The 15,913-nt window shown below is 36.4% G+C and overlaps 2 protein-coding genes and 1 pseudogene across 2 annotated transcripts; 2 read left to right on the forward strand and 1 right to left on the reverse strand.

The window, feature by feature from the left end:
* The first annotated feature begins 1,554 nt into the window (after window positions 1-1,554).
* Window positions 1,555-2,964, forward strand: LOC106298017. The gene is made up of 2 exons (XM_013734123.1): window positions 1,555-1,738; window positions 2,567-2,964. The coding sequence occupies exons 1-2, from the start codon at window positions 1,555-1,557 to the stop codon at window positions 2,962-2,964; spliced, it is 582 nt and encodes a 193-aa protein (XP_013589577.1).
* Window positions 2,965-8,205: 5,241 nt separating this feature from the next.
* On the forward strand, window positions 8,206-9,713 carry LOC106299680 (putative serine/threonine-protein kinase receptor; the record flags this gene model as incomplete). Its single annotated transcript, XM_013735733.1, is given in 5 exon segments — window positions 8,206-8,396; window positions 8,477-8,684; window positions 8,773-9,010; window positions 9,093-9,243; window positions 9,347-9,713. Coding segments are annotated over 5 exon segments (1,130 nt in total), but the record flags the coding sequence as incomplete, so codon positions are not given.
* LOC106298640 lies at window positions 9,423-12,196 on the reverse strand (annotated as a pseudogene).
* Window positions 12,197-15,913: the final 3,717 nt, after the last annotated feature.

Below are 15,913 nucleotides of genomic sequence, written 5' to 3' on the forward strand. Positions count from 1 at the left end.
AACAATAATTAAGTATAAGAAATAAAAATATTACATTAAGCATCTATCATAACATTAGAATAAAAAAAGTAAATATACAATATAAGAAAAAATAAATAATAAGTAAATATACAATATAAGAAATAAAAACTAACATCAAACATCTATCTCAAAATGTATTTTTTTACATTTTTATTATTTACAAATACTTTTATAAGTAAATATATATACAATATATGAAGAAATAAATAGTAAGTAAATATGCAATATAAGAGATAGAAATGTTACATATTATAATAAGTAAAAATATAAGAAAAAATAAATAATTAGTAAATATAGTATATAAAAAATAAAAATATTACATTAAATATATATCATAATATTATCATTGATATAAAAGCAAGAAACTTAGAAAAAGTAAATATACAAAATAATAAAAGATAAATAGTAAGTAAATATACAATATAAAAAAAATTATACATCTATCTCAAAAATGTATAGTTAAATGGAAAATGTATAGTTAAATAAATAATAAGCAAATATACAATATAAGACATAGAAATATTACATTAAATATCTATTGTAATTTTATCATTTGATATAAAAGCAAAAAAATTAGAATAAATATATATACAATACAGAGAAATTCCTTAAGATGATCAGTTTTAGTTTTTGTCCCAAAATAGTCTTAATAAGAAAAATGACAAAAAAAAGTTTTATTAAAGAGTAAAAATACTTTTATACCGTAGGGTTAACTAATCTAGATTTAAGGTTTAGAGTTAAGGGTGGGGATTTTGAGGATAGAATTTCAAATTAAAAAAAAAATTAAAATTAAAATTTTCAAAATAAAAAGTGGCTATTTTGGTCATTTTACTTATTCGATGTTATTTTTGTGACAAAAACTAAAAAAAAAATTGAGAGAGATGTCCTACAATATAAGAAAAACTAAATAATAAGTAACTATACTATATAAGAAATGAAAAACTATATTAAACATCTATCTGAAAAATGTATTAAACTATAATTTTCAGTTTTTTCCTAAGGAAATATATATTCACACAAACATACAATTCAGAATTTTGTTATTTTTCGTAATACAACGTAAAAAAATATTATATAGTTAACATTTGAAAATCAAAATAGTTCCGCGCTACTCCTAGTTAAACAATATAAAAACTAAATAGAAGTCAAAATCTAGTATATATATATAAAATTGGTCCAAACACCAAAAACCAAACGCAAACGCTAATCGCTGAAGTCACAAAATGCGTTTGCGATTCAATCGCCTGAAATCGCGTTTTCATCAAGTGCGTTTGGTCTCTCTTTCTTCACAGCGGTACGCGATTCCCGCTGCAAAGCTCTTCACTTTCCCAACGACGACGCTTAGCCGCTACGACGAACCGCTGTAGCTCGGTTCTTTCCTCAACAGTGTCCTCAACCCGCTACGTCAAATCGCTGTGGCTCACGCTCCACTCCCAGCTACGTCAATGTGTCACCACCGTAAGCCGCTGTGTTCTCGAGAACTCTGACTCCTTCTTCTTCCTCCGTGGCGTCTGTGTTCTTCTCTTCACTGCGATGTCACCTGACCAATCTTCCACGGCGAGCTCTTCCATCTCACTCGAGCTTCTCCTCCGTTGCACGCCGTGGTTCGACCTGATACCTTCCATCATGAGAGCGCCGGTTCAAGCTTATCCGTCGTGCTCAGCCTTCTTCGTTGTCGGAATCAGCCTCATCGGAAAGCTCTGGATCCTCTCCAATGGTGGCTTCTTCAATTTTTCAAAACAGGTCCCTGAACTTCTTGTATTTACAAAGCGGCCCAAGCCTTTGTAAATTGCAGAAACGTCCTTACGAATTGACCCAAAACTTCCAATTGAACATTTCAGGCCCCTCATATTTGCAGAATGATCCCCTACCTCTTGATAGTTCTCAATTCGGCCACAAACTCTGTAAATTGCAAAGATAACCTTACGATTTCGCCCCAATCTTCTCAAATGTGCACTTTAGCCCATATTAAATGCAAATAAACACACAAATTCAATATATACATCTAAATGCATCTTAAAATGATCATAATAATCTAGAATATGAATCTAAAACTCAACAAAATCAAGAGATACCATACACCGGTTCTAGCACTGTCTTCTCCTGGAGTGGCGTATGTTGTGTTCAAGGACGCATCAAAAATAAGGCTCAGTTGCGTCTTAATGCGAGAAGAACGTTTGATATCGTATGCATCTCGACAGCTGAGGAAACATGACGAGAATTATCTAACTCACGATTTAGAGATGGCAGCGGTGGTGTTTGCACTTAAGATTTGACGATCATACCTTTATGGAGAAAATTTCCAAGTGTTTACGGACCATACGGGCCTTAAGTACATTTTCACTCAGCTAGAGTTGAATCTAAAGCAGAGAAGATGGATGGAGTTTGTGGCAAACTATGATTTAGAGATAGTATATCACCCATAAAATGCTAACTTAATAGCTGATGCACAGAGTCGCCGAAAGACGAGTGTCTCGGCAGAGAAGAAAATGGGAGGGTTGATTTTGATGCTGGGAAGTGGGAATGTTGTGGGTTAATGTGTTAGTATATGAGTCAGTTCATCTAGGCGAGGAAGCGGAAAATGAAGCTGACCTTCTGACTCAAATAAGATTGGTCCAAGGGGAGGATGAAGCGTTGGTTAAGATGCTTGGAGATGAAGTCGTGGGGGTTATTGGAAGACCAATAGCGAGACGAATATGTGTCCCAAACAATAAGGAGTCGAGGAAGTACAAGAAAAATGTACTGAAGGAAGCACACCAATCTAAGTACTCCATACACGTAGGTGCGACGAAGATGTACCACGACCTTAAGCGGTACTATCAATTGTCAGGGATGAAAAGAGATGTAGCCGGATGGTTGGCAAAGTGTCCAACATGTCAGTTAGTAAAAGCAGAGTATCAGGTTCCAAGTGGCTTGTTGCAGAGTTTATCCATGTTTGAGTGAAAATGGGATATGATCACGATAGAATTTATGGCAGGCTTTCAAAGACGAAGGGCTGTAAGGATTCTGTATGGGTGATAGTGGACCGCTTAATTAAGTCTGCACATTTCCTGCAATTCCAAATGACAGATGGTGTGGGTAAATATGTGGAACTCTACATGAAGAAAATTATAAAACTTCATGGTGTTTATGTTAGCATTATGTCTTATCAACATCCAAGATTTGCTTCAAATTTCTTGATGGCATTACAGAAATATTTGGGAACCAAGGTGCACATGAATACATCGACCACCTGCAAACGGATGAACAAACAAGCGGACGATCCAATCATTGAAGGATTTATTGCGCACTTGTGTAGTGGATTGGGGTAAACTATGGGAGAAGTATATACCACTAGTTAAATTTGCGAACAACAATAGCTACCACTCTAGTATTGGAATTTTTCCGTACGAAGCCTTTTATGGACGTCCTTGTTGAACCCCCCTTGTGTTGGATTGAAGTGAGGGAGGGCCGAGATCTTTCACTAGAGGTGATAAAAAAATGACAGTCATGATCAAGTTTGTCAAGGAGAAAATGAAGGAGGCTCAAGATCGAAAATCTATGCTAACAAGAGGAGGAAGGAATTAGAGTTCCAAGTGAGGAAGATGGTTTCCTTTAAAAATGTGACGTTTAAGGGGAAGGATAGGATGGCGAAGATGGGAAGCTGCAACCGAGGTATATGGGACCATTTAAGATCGTAGAACGAATTGGACCAGTTGCTTATCGTTTGGAGTTGGCTAACGAGCTACATCCATTCCATGATATTTTGCATGTGTCTCAATTGAGGAAGGTGGTAAGGAATCCGGTGTTAATTGTCTCGCAACCACCTGAAGATTTGGATTCTGGTCTGTCGACTCGTGGAAAACCAATACAAGTGACGAGGTTTCCAGACGAGAAAATCAGGAGGAAGGGAGTTCCTATGGTCGAAGTAGTATGGGAGCGTGTTGGGATACGTGAGGCTACGAAAGAGCATGCAAGCATGATGAGGGTTGAGTATCCGGAGTTATTCGAGACCCAAGTGGATGAGCATATGGCAGATGCGGATTCGAGGACAAATTCCTCATAAGTAGGAGAGAGTTGTAACGACCCGCTTCTGGAGTATTTTTATTTATAAAAGAATGCATCTAGGAATAGGTTTCTTTGTAAGAAAGTAAAAATTATATGAAGTATTGGAACTTTTGTTTCGTTATGAATGAAATAAGAACTAGATTTTTCTCTAAGTACCAAATGCCATTCGTACTATCAAAGCATCGATATCTTAGAATAAACGGGGATAAACTGACCATAGAACGATCAAAGTCTAAGAAAGTAGTCGACGGACCGCAGAGCCAATTAAAGGAAAGTTTGATCATTCGGGAATGCGGGTTCCAAGTAAGGCAAGTTCAGTTGGTCATCCTTAACAGGATTCTACGAAAGGAAGGTCAAGTCTGTGGGAGTTGTATAAGGAAATAATTGTAGAGATTCAGTCAAGCTTTTGTGGGCAAGATTTTGCCAAGCAAAATAAGGAAACATCAATAAATTCCGGCTTGGTGAACAAGTCCAAAAGTAGTATAAATAGAGACCTTCAGCTCTCATTCTAGACACAACTCGAAAAGCAAGTTAGAGAAAAGTCAGAGTAAGAACAAATTTCTAGAGAAGAGTTTGGTAAGTGAGGATCGAGCGAGGAGGATCACATGAATATTTGCTAAAAAACGCAGCTAAGTTCAGAGTCTTTGATCTTTTAAGATCAATCCAGGTGATGATGTGATTCGTGGCAGTCCAATAAGAATTCTTGTCTGGTTTGATTCAGTAGGATCGAATTTATGCTTGAATATAATTCATTTATGGGAAGTTCGTTCATCGTGTTCTTAGGAAAATGTATGATATAATTCGTTTATGGAAAGTTCGTTCATTGTGTTTTTAAGAAATGTATGATAGTAATTATTTATTGAAAGTTCATTCATTGCGTCCTTAGGAGATGCATGCTAGATTTGATGTATTGATAATCGAGTTATGTTAGGATGTTTATGTGGGAAATGAACGCTTGATCTTGAGAACTTAAGTCATGAAATTATAATGCGTTTGAGGAAAGAATGACTGAATTGAGTTAATAAGGAAACTAGTTAAGAGAATGTTATGGACCCTCGGGTCAAAGGTTTGGCTCCGGGCCGTAATGGACCGATGGGTCACATGTTGGCTACGACCGCAAGTATAGCTATAGTCGCAGGTTCCGCTTTGGACGCAGGTTGGGCTATGGCCAAAGGTTGGCTACGGCCGTAGGTTTGTGGGTGTTCGGGTTGAAAGGTTAGGAAAGACTAAAGTAATGAGAAATGTTGAAATTAGGTAGGTAAATGAATGTTAGAACCGGATGCTAGGGTGTTAGTATTGATTGAATATTTTATTATTGGACTGTAGTGGGTGGTATTAAGCGTCTTTACTGGTTATTTGTTTATGCTCATGCCTCCTTTTGTGATGCAGAGTAGTTGGTTGGACCGGAGCGCAGGACGATGAAAACCATTGGAGCAGGTTTTTTATAATTTTGGGATTTTATTTGGGTGTTTTATGAATCTTATTCTATTATTATATATTATTTTTCTAATTTATTAATAAAGTTAAAATATTTACTTAAATTTTTTTGGTGAAAAATTTCCTGAATTTTACTTAGAAATTTTCGAGACTTTTAAAAAATTTCCAGATTGGAATGTTTAACTATCTTTCAATTAGGGGTGTCAAAATGAGGTAGCTCACCCAACTCGGCTCAGCTCATAATGAGCTTGGCTCTTTCATGAGTTAGCTCAGCTCAGCTCATTTATTACATGAGCTTCAATATGTAAACTCGAACTCAAATCATCTAGATCATGAGTTAAATGAGCTAACTCGTGATCTAAATAAAAATAATAATTATAAAATAAAATAGTGATAAAATAACTTCTATAATATTGTTCAATTTAAATATTAAAAAGAGTTTATAACACATATAGGCACTTGTTGAGTTTTTATTACACGGAAGAGCAGTTGTTGCTACTAGAATACTTTATGTTGGTGAAAGTCTCCTTTGTCCTTCAAAAAGGCAAACCAGGTGTGGGCATATTGGTAGTTGATCATTTGTTTCTGGTTACTCTGGTTCGTGGGTTTAAAATTCAAAATCGATGGAAGTTGATTGGTGGAAACCTGGGTCGTATTTTTATTTGGTTAATTTTCTGAGATTGGACCCGTAAAAAGGTAAAACTGTAATATTTTGTTTCAACTTCCCCAAATCTGTACCTAATTTTACTTTCCGACGATGAGCGACGGAGAAGAGACGACGGTGTAAATCGACGGAGAACAAAAGGCTATGACGATCAAGCGTAAGCGTTGTGGAAAAGACATAGACGACGGTGAGTTCATGTTTTTGCTAGATTGAAGGTTCATTTTGTTCTTAACAGCAAAGCGATTAACACAGTCTAATGCGTTCAATCATTCCAGGGACGACGAGAAATAAGGGGAAAGACAAAGGTTAGATTTTTTTCTCGTTTCGAATGCGTTCGAGTTTAAGTTTCAGATTAGGGTTTGGTCCGCGAAAGGACTCCAATTTGGGAGTTATCTAAGATCGTTGATGTGATTTGTGAATTCCAGGTTTTGGGATTTTTGGTTTCAAGATTTGGGATGCAGCAAAGGATTGCGGTTTTGGGATTTGTGCTTGAGTGTAGTGAAGAGATGGAGACGACGAGCTTTAGTTGTGGAAATTTGAAGCTATACCGGCCTGGCTTTAGCGTTTAGGGGGGGTTGACGAGCTGAAGCAGCTGAGTTATGTCAATGAGAAGCTCCCACAACACACAGGGTTGGTTTTTGCGGAGGTGCAAGAGGCTGAGCATGATCCTCAGGTAACTATTTATACACTTGTACAAACGTTTAAGGTTGTACACGTTACATGTGATGTACATGTGTACAACAAGAACATATGTGTACATGTGTACTTTGCATACTATGCTTATATGGTTTGCGGTTGAGGTGTGTATGATTTTGCTTTGGTTTTCCGTGTTTCAATGTTTGCTGCTGACTGTGCAACCTATGATTGGTTTTGGCGGAGGTGCAAGAGGCTGAGCGTGATCCTCAGGTAACTATTTGTACACATGCATGAACGTTTAAAGTTGTACACGTTACATGCGATGTATATGTGTACAACAAGAGCATATGTATACATGTGTACTTTGCATACTATGCTTATATGGTTTGCGGTTGAAGTGTGTATTGATTTTGCTTTAATTTGTCGTGTTTCTATGTTTGCTGCTGACTGTGCAACCTATGGTGGAGTGTGGGGAGGACAAGGAGGATGGCTGGGGGGAATTTGACAGTGAATTTGTTGATCATAAAGTTGCCAACATGGTTAAGCTTCTGAAGGCTAAGCACAGATTCAGAAAACATAAGTGGATAGGCGGTGATGCATTTGAGTCTATATAAATGTGTACAAGCAAGTGTGTGCATGTGTACATGTGTACAACACCGAGTGCTTACATGTGTACAAGCGAGTATATGTACAATTTAGGGCGTGTACATAAGTGATTTATTTTTGACATGTTTGTTGGTGTTTAAGGATGAAAATTTTTAGATTCTTTGGGCATATAATGTAAAGTATCAAGATGACTGTTGATTCTAAGTAAAACTTTTTGCATTGATATGTATTTTTGTAATGTACATATAAGCTAAAATTATACAAAGTAATGACTAATGTAGAAAAATTGTAAGATCTCTCTTTAATCAAAAACCAAAAAGTTCACATGTACACAAGTTCAGTTATACAATGATTTCTATATACACCGTATAATTTTTATATATTTGCAAATTTAAGTATTTGTATGGTATATATTGTCAACGTGTACACATGTATTTCATTGTCCACATGTACATCAGTTCATCGGTACATCTATTTGATTTTAACATATAATTGCAAGTTTGAATATTTTAAGGGCCAATATCATCTAATATCAACTAAAACAGTCTAATATAAAGTAGTGTACATAATATCTGGGTGAATTTAATGGTTTTCACAAACATCTACATGTACACTTAGAATGTATAGATGTACACATGTCTTTGTGTACTGAATTTTTGGAGATTTAATTCATTAATGGCATTATCGTAATTATGTCATCTTCTTCTCCAGTCCCTTCGGGTTACGAATTTTGCAGAAAATTTGGGGGTTCTTAGCTCATTGGTAGATTTGCTTCAATGTGTGAATGGTAACAGTCAATCAACAGAGAAACCAAAATGTACTTATGAACGGGATGACACAATCAAACAAGAGACAGTTGTCAAGAGAGAACAAAGCTGATGAATTCGAACTTCCATTGATAGAGTTGGAAGCTGTTGTCAAAGCCACCGAAAATTTCTCCAATTGTAACGAACTTGGCCAAGGTGGTTTCGGTATTGTTTACAAGGTAAAAGTATACAACACTCTGAATACATATACGGAATCTAACACTATGCTAAAACTTATGGCATATATTTGCGCTATTAGGGTATGCTTGACGGGCAAGAAGTTGCGGTAAAAAGGCTATCAAAGACATCACTTCAAGGGATGGATGAGTTTATGAATGAGGTGAGATTGATCGCAAGGCTTCAGCATATAAACCTTGTCCGAATTCTTGGCTGTTGCATTGAAGCGGAAGAGAAGATTCTGATATATGAGTATTTGGAAAATTCAAGCCTGGATTATTTTCTCTTCGGTTAGAGACTCGTTCTTTCAAAAGCTCAATACAACAGTTGAATGTTGATAGAAATAAGCTAACTGATTTGGCTGTGATCAATTCTTAGGAAAAAAACGAAGCTCTAACTTAAATTGGAAGGACAGATTCGCCATTACAAATGGTGTTGCTCGAGGGCTTTTATATCTTCATCAAGACTCACGGTTTAGGATAATCCACAGGGATTTGAAACCAGGTAACATTTTGCTTGATAAATATATGATCCCAAAGATCTCGGATTTTGGGATGGCCAGAATCTTTGCAAGGGACGAAACTCAAGCTAGGACAGACAATGCGGTCGGAACTTAGTAAGCAAGTCTTTGAAGATATTTTCTTACCCATAACTCTATAGAACTCATGACCTCTAAGTTCATTTTTTTTGCTACTCAGCGGGTACATGTCTCCGGAGTACGCAATGGATGGGGTAATCTCGGAAAAAACAGATGTTTTCAGTTTTGGAGTCATAGTTCTTGAAATTGTTAGTGGAAAAAGGAATAGAGGATTCTACCAGGTGAACCCTGAAAACAATCTTCTAAGCTATGTAAGTTAAAGAACCAATAATATTCTATCTACTCTCGAAATTGCTAAAACACTTTTTTTTAACAACGCTAAAACAATTGAAATGCTTTTATTTTTATAAACAGGCATGGAGTCATTGGGCGGAGGGAAGAGCGCTAGAAATCGTAGATCCAGTCATCGTAGATCCATTGGCATCTCTGCCATCAACATTTCAACCAAAAGAAGTCCTAAAATGCATACAAATTGGTCTATTGTGTATTCAAGAACGTGCGGAGCACAGACCAACGATGTCGTCGGTGGTTTGGATGCTTGGAAGTGAAGCAACAGAGATTCCTCAGCCTAAACCGCCAGTTTATTGTCTCATAGCAAGTTATTATGCAAATAATCATTCCTCAAGTAGGCAATTCGACGACGATGAATCCTGGACGGTGAACAAGTACACCTGCTCAGTCATCGATGCCCGGTAATATGAAAGCCGTTCAGAAAGTTCATATAACTAAATATTACTAAATGGAGTGACTGTATATTATAAGTGATCGAAGGAAAATAAATTCTCATTAGATAAGTTTGTTATATTGATAACCAATTCTTGTTATTTTCTGGTGAAGTTGTCATTATTCAAAGTACAATAATACATGCCGGAGCGTCTTGTCGGCACAAATGCGTGTTAGCTTTTTGTAATTTGTGTGATACAGATAATTGTGAGATATTCAAACTGCAACCGCTCATTTTTTAAGTTGTTTGATATGGATAATACATAACACTAACACAACAACGATAAAGAGCCAGAGACAACACACCATGAGATGAAAGAAGTAGACTTGCAACAATGATAACACAAGTTAACTTGAAATATTATAAAAGTAATAATATATTTGGATCATCAGTTCTTGCGAAGCACGATGAGGTACTGCATTCCTGGTTTGGCATTCTGGATGCGAGAAAACTCTTCACTTGCCTTGACCTCGACGAGTTCAAAGGCTTTCCTCACTGTGTCCAGTCCAAAATGTGCCGATAGGAGAGCTCCACAGCAAGCTCTAAAGGAGACCGCCAAGATCTTGGGGTCTAACGGAAACTCCCCGTTTGGATGATTGATATCCTCAAAAGCCTCAATTGTGAACTTCACATTCTCCTTTATGATTTTCCTTAATTCGCTTTCTTCTGCAACGTAGAGTGGTATGCTAAAAGAGTCAACCTTGTCTTGGTCTTTTAGCAACCTTGTCTTGGTCGATGACACCCTATTTTTAATCATAACAATCATTGGGATCCCTAAACAATATTTGCGAAGTGATTTTGCCACATGTCCTTTCTACAATCAATTTCACAAAACAAATATGACATGGCTACTGAAATTGATGACATGTCTTATACCTTAATATGACATGAACAATTGCATTTAATGTTAATTTATATTTTTGGTAAACTTTTTAAAATATGGTAATAACTCATATATTACATTTAATGTTAATTTATATTTTTGAATTTTTTTTTAGAATATGGAAATAACTCACAAATCATCATTAAAATAAATATATTCAAATATGGCATTATAAATTTCGAAATATAATTTAATTATATATTTTTAAATTATACAATTTTATTACTAAAATTTTCAAAAATATATACAATGTTTTTAGAAAATTATAAAAATTTAATCGTAAAATAATTATTTTCTTATATATCCACAAATTTTATAAATATTTTTTAATTTTAATTTTTGGTAATTATGCAACTTTTACAAATTTATTTAATATATTTAATTAAAATAAATAGATAGAAAAATCTATGTAAGATTATAATTTCAAATATATACATGCATATTCTTAAATATAATTTTTATGTTTAATTAAATCAAATTTATATTAAAATATTGATACGAAGAAGAAAATTTACAATATTAATAAAAAATTATTTTAAAATATAATTTATATTTATCTGTTAAAAAATATTTTAAATTTTTTTACTGTACATGGTGCAAGAAGACACTTAGTATAGTTATGTAATTGTAGTCTTGGAGATAATTAATTAGTTTAAGATAAAACTATATATATGTACCTGTCGAGCAAGATCGTCAAGAGAAGCTTGGTTGAAATCAATCACAATTCCTTTAGCGGTCTCCGACATCTTAACCCCGTCTCTTAGACCCGATCCGAAAATCAACATCAATCCCCCGGGGCCGGGGACGAGCTCCTCAGCTCTAGCGTATAATAGATTCTTGATGTCGGCCGAGTACTGATCGAGATATGCTTTCTTGACTGCTTCGTTAAAGCCAGTGCAATGCATGTCTCTGTTCCACAGAGGAGAGTCACGGTCGGTGATCCCTTTGGGGTTTTTTGAGGTGAAATGGAAAGCATAACTGATGACTCCTATGTGGAAACTATGCTTAGGGAGAACGCGGCCAAAGAAGGAGCCCGGAACACCAGCGCTATAGTAGCGTCTGCCCGGTGGAAGTGCCTGGAAGAGAGTGTTGAAAAATCGTTGGTGGTAGAATCATTGAAGAGGACTTGGAACTCGATGTTCTCCGCAGGGTTTTGTCCGGTTGCCTTGCGATACTTGTCTTCTACTGCATCTATTATGTTTTGTACTGCCACAAAAGTGTTAGGTCCACTCGCACAACCAAAATCAGCAACAGTGAAGCGACCAGAAATCAAGTCGAGGCTGAGTTTGGCTGAGATAGCCTCGTTCATCTTCTCTTTTGCGGCTTCCAACAATGCTCCCTTCAAAACAAATTAGAAATTGTTAATACACACACATCGATATGAATTTCTAACGAGTCAAAATCATATATTATAAATAAACCTGATACGAAGAGTGTTGGTTGAACTCTCAGGACCTTCTCCTCCAATCATGACCCATTGTGGAGTAGTTGCCATGACCAATATCTTTTCTTGTTTGATCCTTGATATTTGATGAGAACTGTGATGAACGTTTACATGCATATTTATACTATATGACGACTATATTCATTGTGCTTTCTCCTTGCTTTTTTATTTCTTTATTTTATTATGTCTTGTCGTCTCTTCTTGCTTAAACTTAAAAAAGCATTATGGGGTTTAATTTATTACAACAATATATCAAATAACCGAGTGCCCACACTGTACTCGTTTGGGAATTATTGATCATTTAGCACTGTACTAATGTACTATTTATTTATGATTGTCTTGCTAAAATATCATTTCAGAAATAACCATCGTGCCCACGCTGTACTCATTTAGAAATTATTGATAATTTGGCATTGTACTAGTGTACTCTTTGTTTGTGATTTTTTGCTAAAATGTTAATATAATTTCATAAATGAACGTTGAAGTTTATAAGATATATCTCTTCAGGACGAAGCTTATAAACAAAAAAAATATGAAAATAAAATGTTTTGTTGTGGGATCAAAAATATGAAAGAGAGATCGGTCATGCAACTACTTTCAAAAATATGAAAGACATAGATCTCCAATGAGATATAAAATGTTTTTGATTCCACAACCAAAAAAAATATGAAAATAAAATTTGTTGTAATATAGATTTTCAACCTAACCAATGAGATATAAAAAGTTCAGGCCAAATATTAAAAAAAAAATTTGAAAAATTAAGAAATTTTGGATCCAAATGTCTCTTTAGGACGAAGCTTATAAACTTTATTAAAATTATTCTATCTAGCAGATCAGACTTTTTCCAATAAAAATCATATTTATAACCTTTTGAATTCTTACTAAATGACCAAAGAGTAAACTTTGATCTGAGCTCTATAGACCTAGATATTCTAAAATTAAAGAAAAAAAGTTTTTCAAAAACGAAAGCCAAAAACCATTTGAAAATTACAAACAATCAGCCTCAAAGTGTCAACTAATATTTTTGCTCATAATTATGTATATATTATATATTGTTTAACTGCTCTCCTTTATATATATAATGGTTTTGGCATTTTGCGTGAAGTGAATGTCTTCTATAATGTGTTTTTGTTACGCCTTTCCCGTTATATCATAACATGTTTTCACATTCCAAATTTAAAAATTACACTAAAATGGTATAAGTAATTTTAATTTTGAATTATCTTCCAGTCACTTGCCCATAAAGTTTTATATCGAATTTTTGTTTGCCGAGCCTAGTGCCAACTCCATCGGAAGCTTGAATAATCGTAAATGTTAAACTTCATTTACAATATTCACTTGGGTGATCAAATGTGGTGAACTGTCATGTGTATTTATAAGAATTTTTTATTTGAAATCCCTTCAACCATGTTTTTTGATTCAGTTAAAAATGTTAGGAAATACGCGGTCAAATTTTGCGGAAAGCCAGAATTTATGGGATCGGAAAAGAGGGCACACACACCAAATTGTTAACGGAGTTCGGCCAATGTTGCCTACGTCTCCAGACCTGCTACAGATCTTTTATTATTAACCAGAAAATTTTTACAAGCTCACAACTCACACCCCGATCCCAAATACACTCAGAAATTACTCGTAATTTCTTAAAGAAGATTTTTTTTGTAAATTTTTTTTTTTCTCTTCTTCTCTCTTCTCAGCTTTTCTCTCGTTCTCTCGTTCTCTCTGTTTTTTCTTGTTTTGGGATGTCTTTCTCTTCTACTTTCATTGAGTATTTATAGGAGAAGCTTGGGGAGTAGGTGGACGTAATTGTTGACAAACACCTCTTTCACCGTCCAACTTCACCGTCATTGCCGTCATCACCGGCCAATGATGAAAATGTGATTTTTTTACTTACAATCTCCCACTTGAAGACTGATTTCAATCTGTCTTCACACCTTGATCATTGTAGCAGGTCTTCCCAGCTTGTTACAATCTCCCACTTGAAGACTGATTTCAATCTGTCTTCACACCTTGATCAATGTAGCAGGTCTTCCCAGCTTGTTACTCCAACAAGCCAACTGAGGTTGCACATAACCTCAGCTTATCATACGGCACGACCTTCGCTAGCATGTCTGCCAGATTCTTGCTTCCTGGGATCTTCTCAAGCACCAACATTTCATCTTCTAACGCGGATCTGATGAATTGATATCGACGATGTATGTGCTACGTCCGAGCATGGTAAACCGGATTCTTTGCCAAATCGATGGCACTTTTACTGTCACAGTACCACCCACCTTTCCCTTGGTCATAGCCTAGCTCTTCTAGAAAAGACTGTAGCCATATCATCTCTTTTGTTGTTTCCGTTACCGCAACATACTCAGCTTCGCAGCTTGATAGAGATACAACTTTCTGCAACTTTGAAACCCAACAAATTGCAGTACCGCCAAAGGTGTAGACATACCCGGTTGTGCTCTTCGTGCGGTCAACGTCTCCTCCATTGTCAGCATCAACATATCCCTGCAATCCCGTCTTAGACTTCGTGAAACATAGCGATAAACTTGGATTTCCTTTTAGATATCTGAAAATCCACTTAACGGCTTCCCAATGTTCCTTCCCTGGATTGCTCATAAATCTGCTAACGACTCCCACTGCATGTGCAATGTCTGGCCTTGTACATATCATCGCGTACATCAGGCTTCCTATAGCAGAAGCATATGGAACTTTATCCATACATGCCATCTCGTCTTCCGTCTTTGGAGACTGTTCTCTGGATAACCGAAAGTGACTTGCCATGGGAGTACTAACTGGCTTCGCGTCATCCATGTTAAACCTCTTGAGGACTTTCTTCACATACTCCTCTTGTGATAATTTCAGACCTTCCTTGATTCTACTGATTCTCATCCCTAGAATCTGTCTTGCTTCTCCAAGGTCTTTCATCGCAAACTCTTCTGAGAGTTTCGTCTTCAAGCTATTGATCTCGTGCAAGTCTGCTCCTACTATCAGCATGTCATCGACATATAGGAGCAATATCAAGTAGGACTCTTCAAGCATCTTGAAGTAACAACAGTGGTCAGCTTCACACCTCAAGAAACCAACGCCTTTAATAAAGCTGTCGAACCGTTTATACCACTGTCTTGGAGCTTGTTTTAAGCCGTACAAACTCCTTTTCAGCTTGCAAACAAGGCTTTCCTTCCCTTTGATGTCAAAGCCTTCGGGTTGCTACATATAAATTTCCTCATCCAAATCACCGTGAAGAAATGCGGTCTTCACATCCATCTGTTGAAGATGCAGATCTTCTTGTGCTACCAGCCCAAGAACCGTTCTAATAGTCACCATCTTGACTACAGGAGAGAAGATTTCAGTGTAGTCAACGCCTTCTTTTTGTTGGAATCCCTTCACAACAAGCCTCGCTTTATAGCGCTTACTTCCATCAGGTTCTTCTTTTATTCGGTAGACCCACTTGTTATGCAATGCCTTTTTCTCCTTAGGCAAATCTGCTAACTCCCACGTGTGATTGGATAACAACGAGTCCATCTCGTCGTTCATTGCAAGCTCCCACTTGATCGACTCATCAACTTGCATAGCTTCCTCATAACATTCAGGCTCACCTCTGTCTGTGAGCAGAATGTAGTTGAGCGATGGAGAAAATCTTACTGGCTTTCTGATGATTCTGCTTGACCGTCGTAACTCCGTGACTGGTGTATATGGGACCACTTCAGAATCATCACTTTCTTCAGCCTCACCACTCTCGTCTTGAGAGATTTCTCCTTCTGCTGTTGCGGTATCCTTTGGCAACTCCGGTGTCAGGATATCTTCTAAGTCAACAGCTCCAGGCTCTTTCCTCTCGGAGCCTTCTCTTAGCTTATCCTTGTACAACACTTCTTCATTGAACAC

The sequence above is a fragment of the Brassica oleracea genome, chromosome C6 (assembly GCF_000695525.1).
Source record: "Brassica oleracea var. oleracea cultivar TO1000 chromosome C6, BOL, whole genome shotgun sequence".
NCBI lineage: Eukaryota > Viridiplantae > Streptophyta > Magnoliopsida > Brassicales > Brassicaceae > Brassica > Brassica oleracea.

Bases quoted from the DNA above. Each gene is read 5' to 3' on its own strand.
- LOC106298017 (XM_013734123.1), top strand. From the start codon at position 1,555: ATGTCACCTGACCAATCTTCCACGGCGAGCTCTTCCATCTCACTCGAG. The intron at 1,739-2,566 runs GTGGCTTCTTCA...TTAATGTGTTAG, and splicing joins GCTCTGGATCCTCTCCAATG to TATATGAGTCAGTTCATCTA.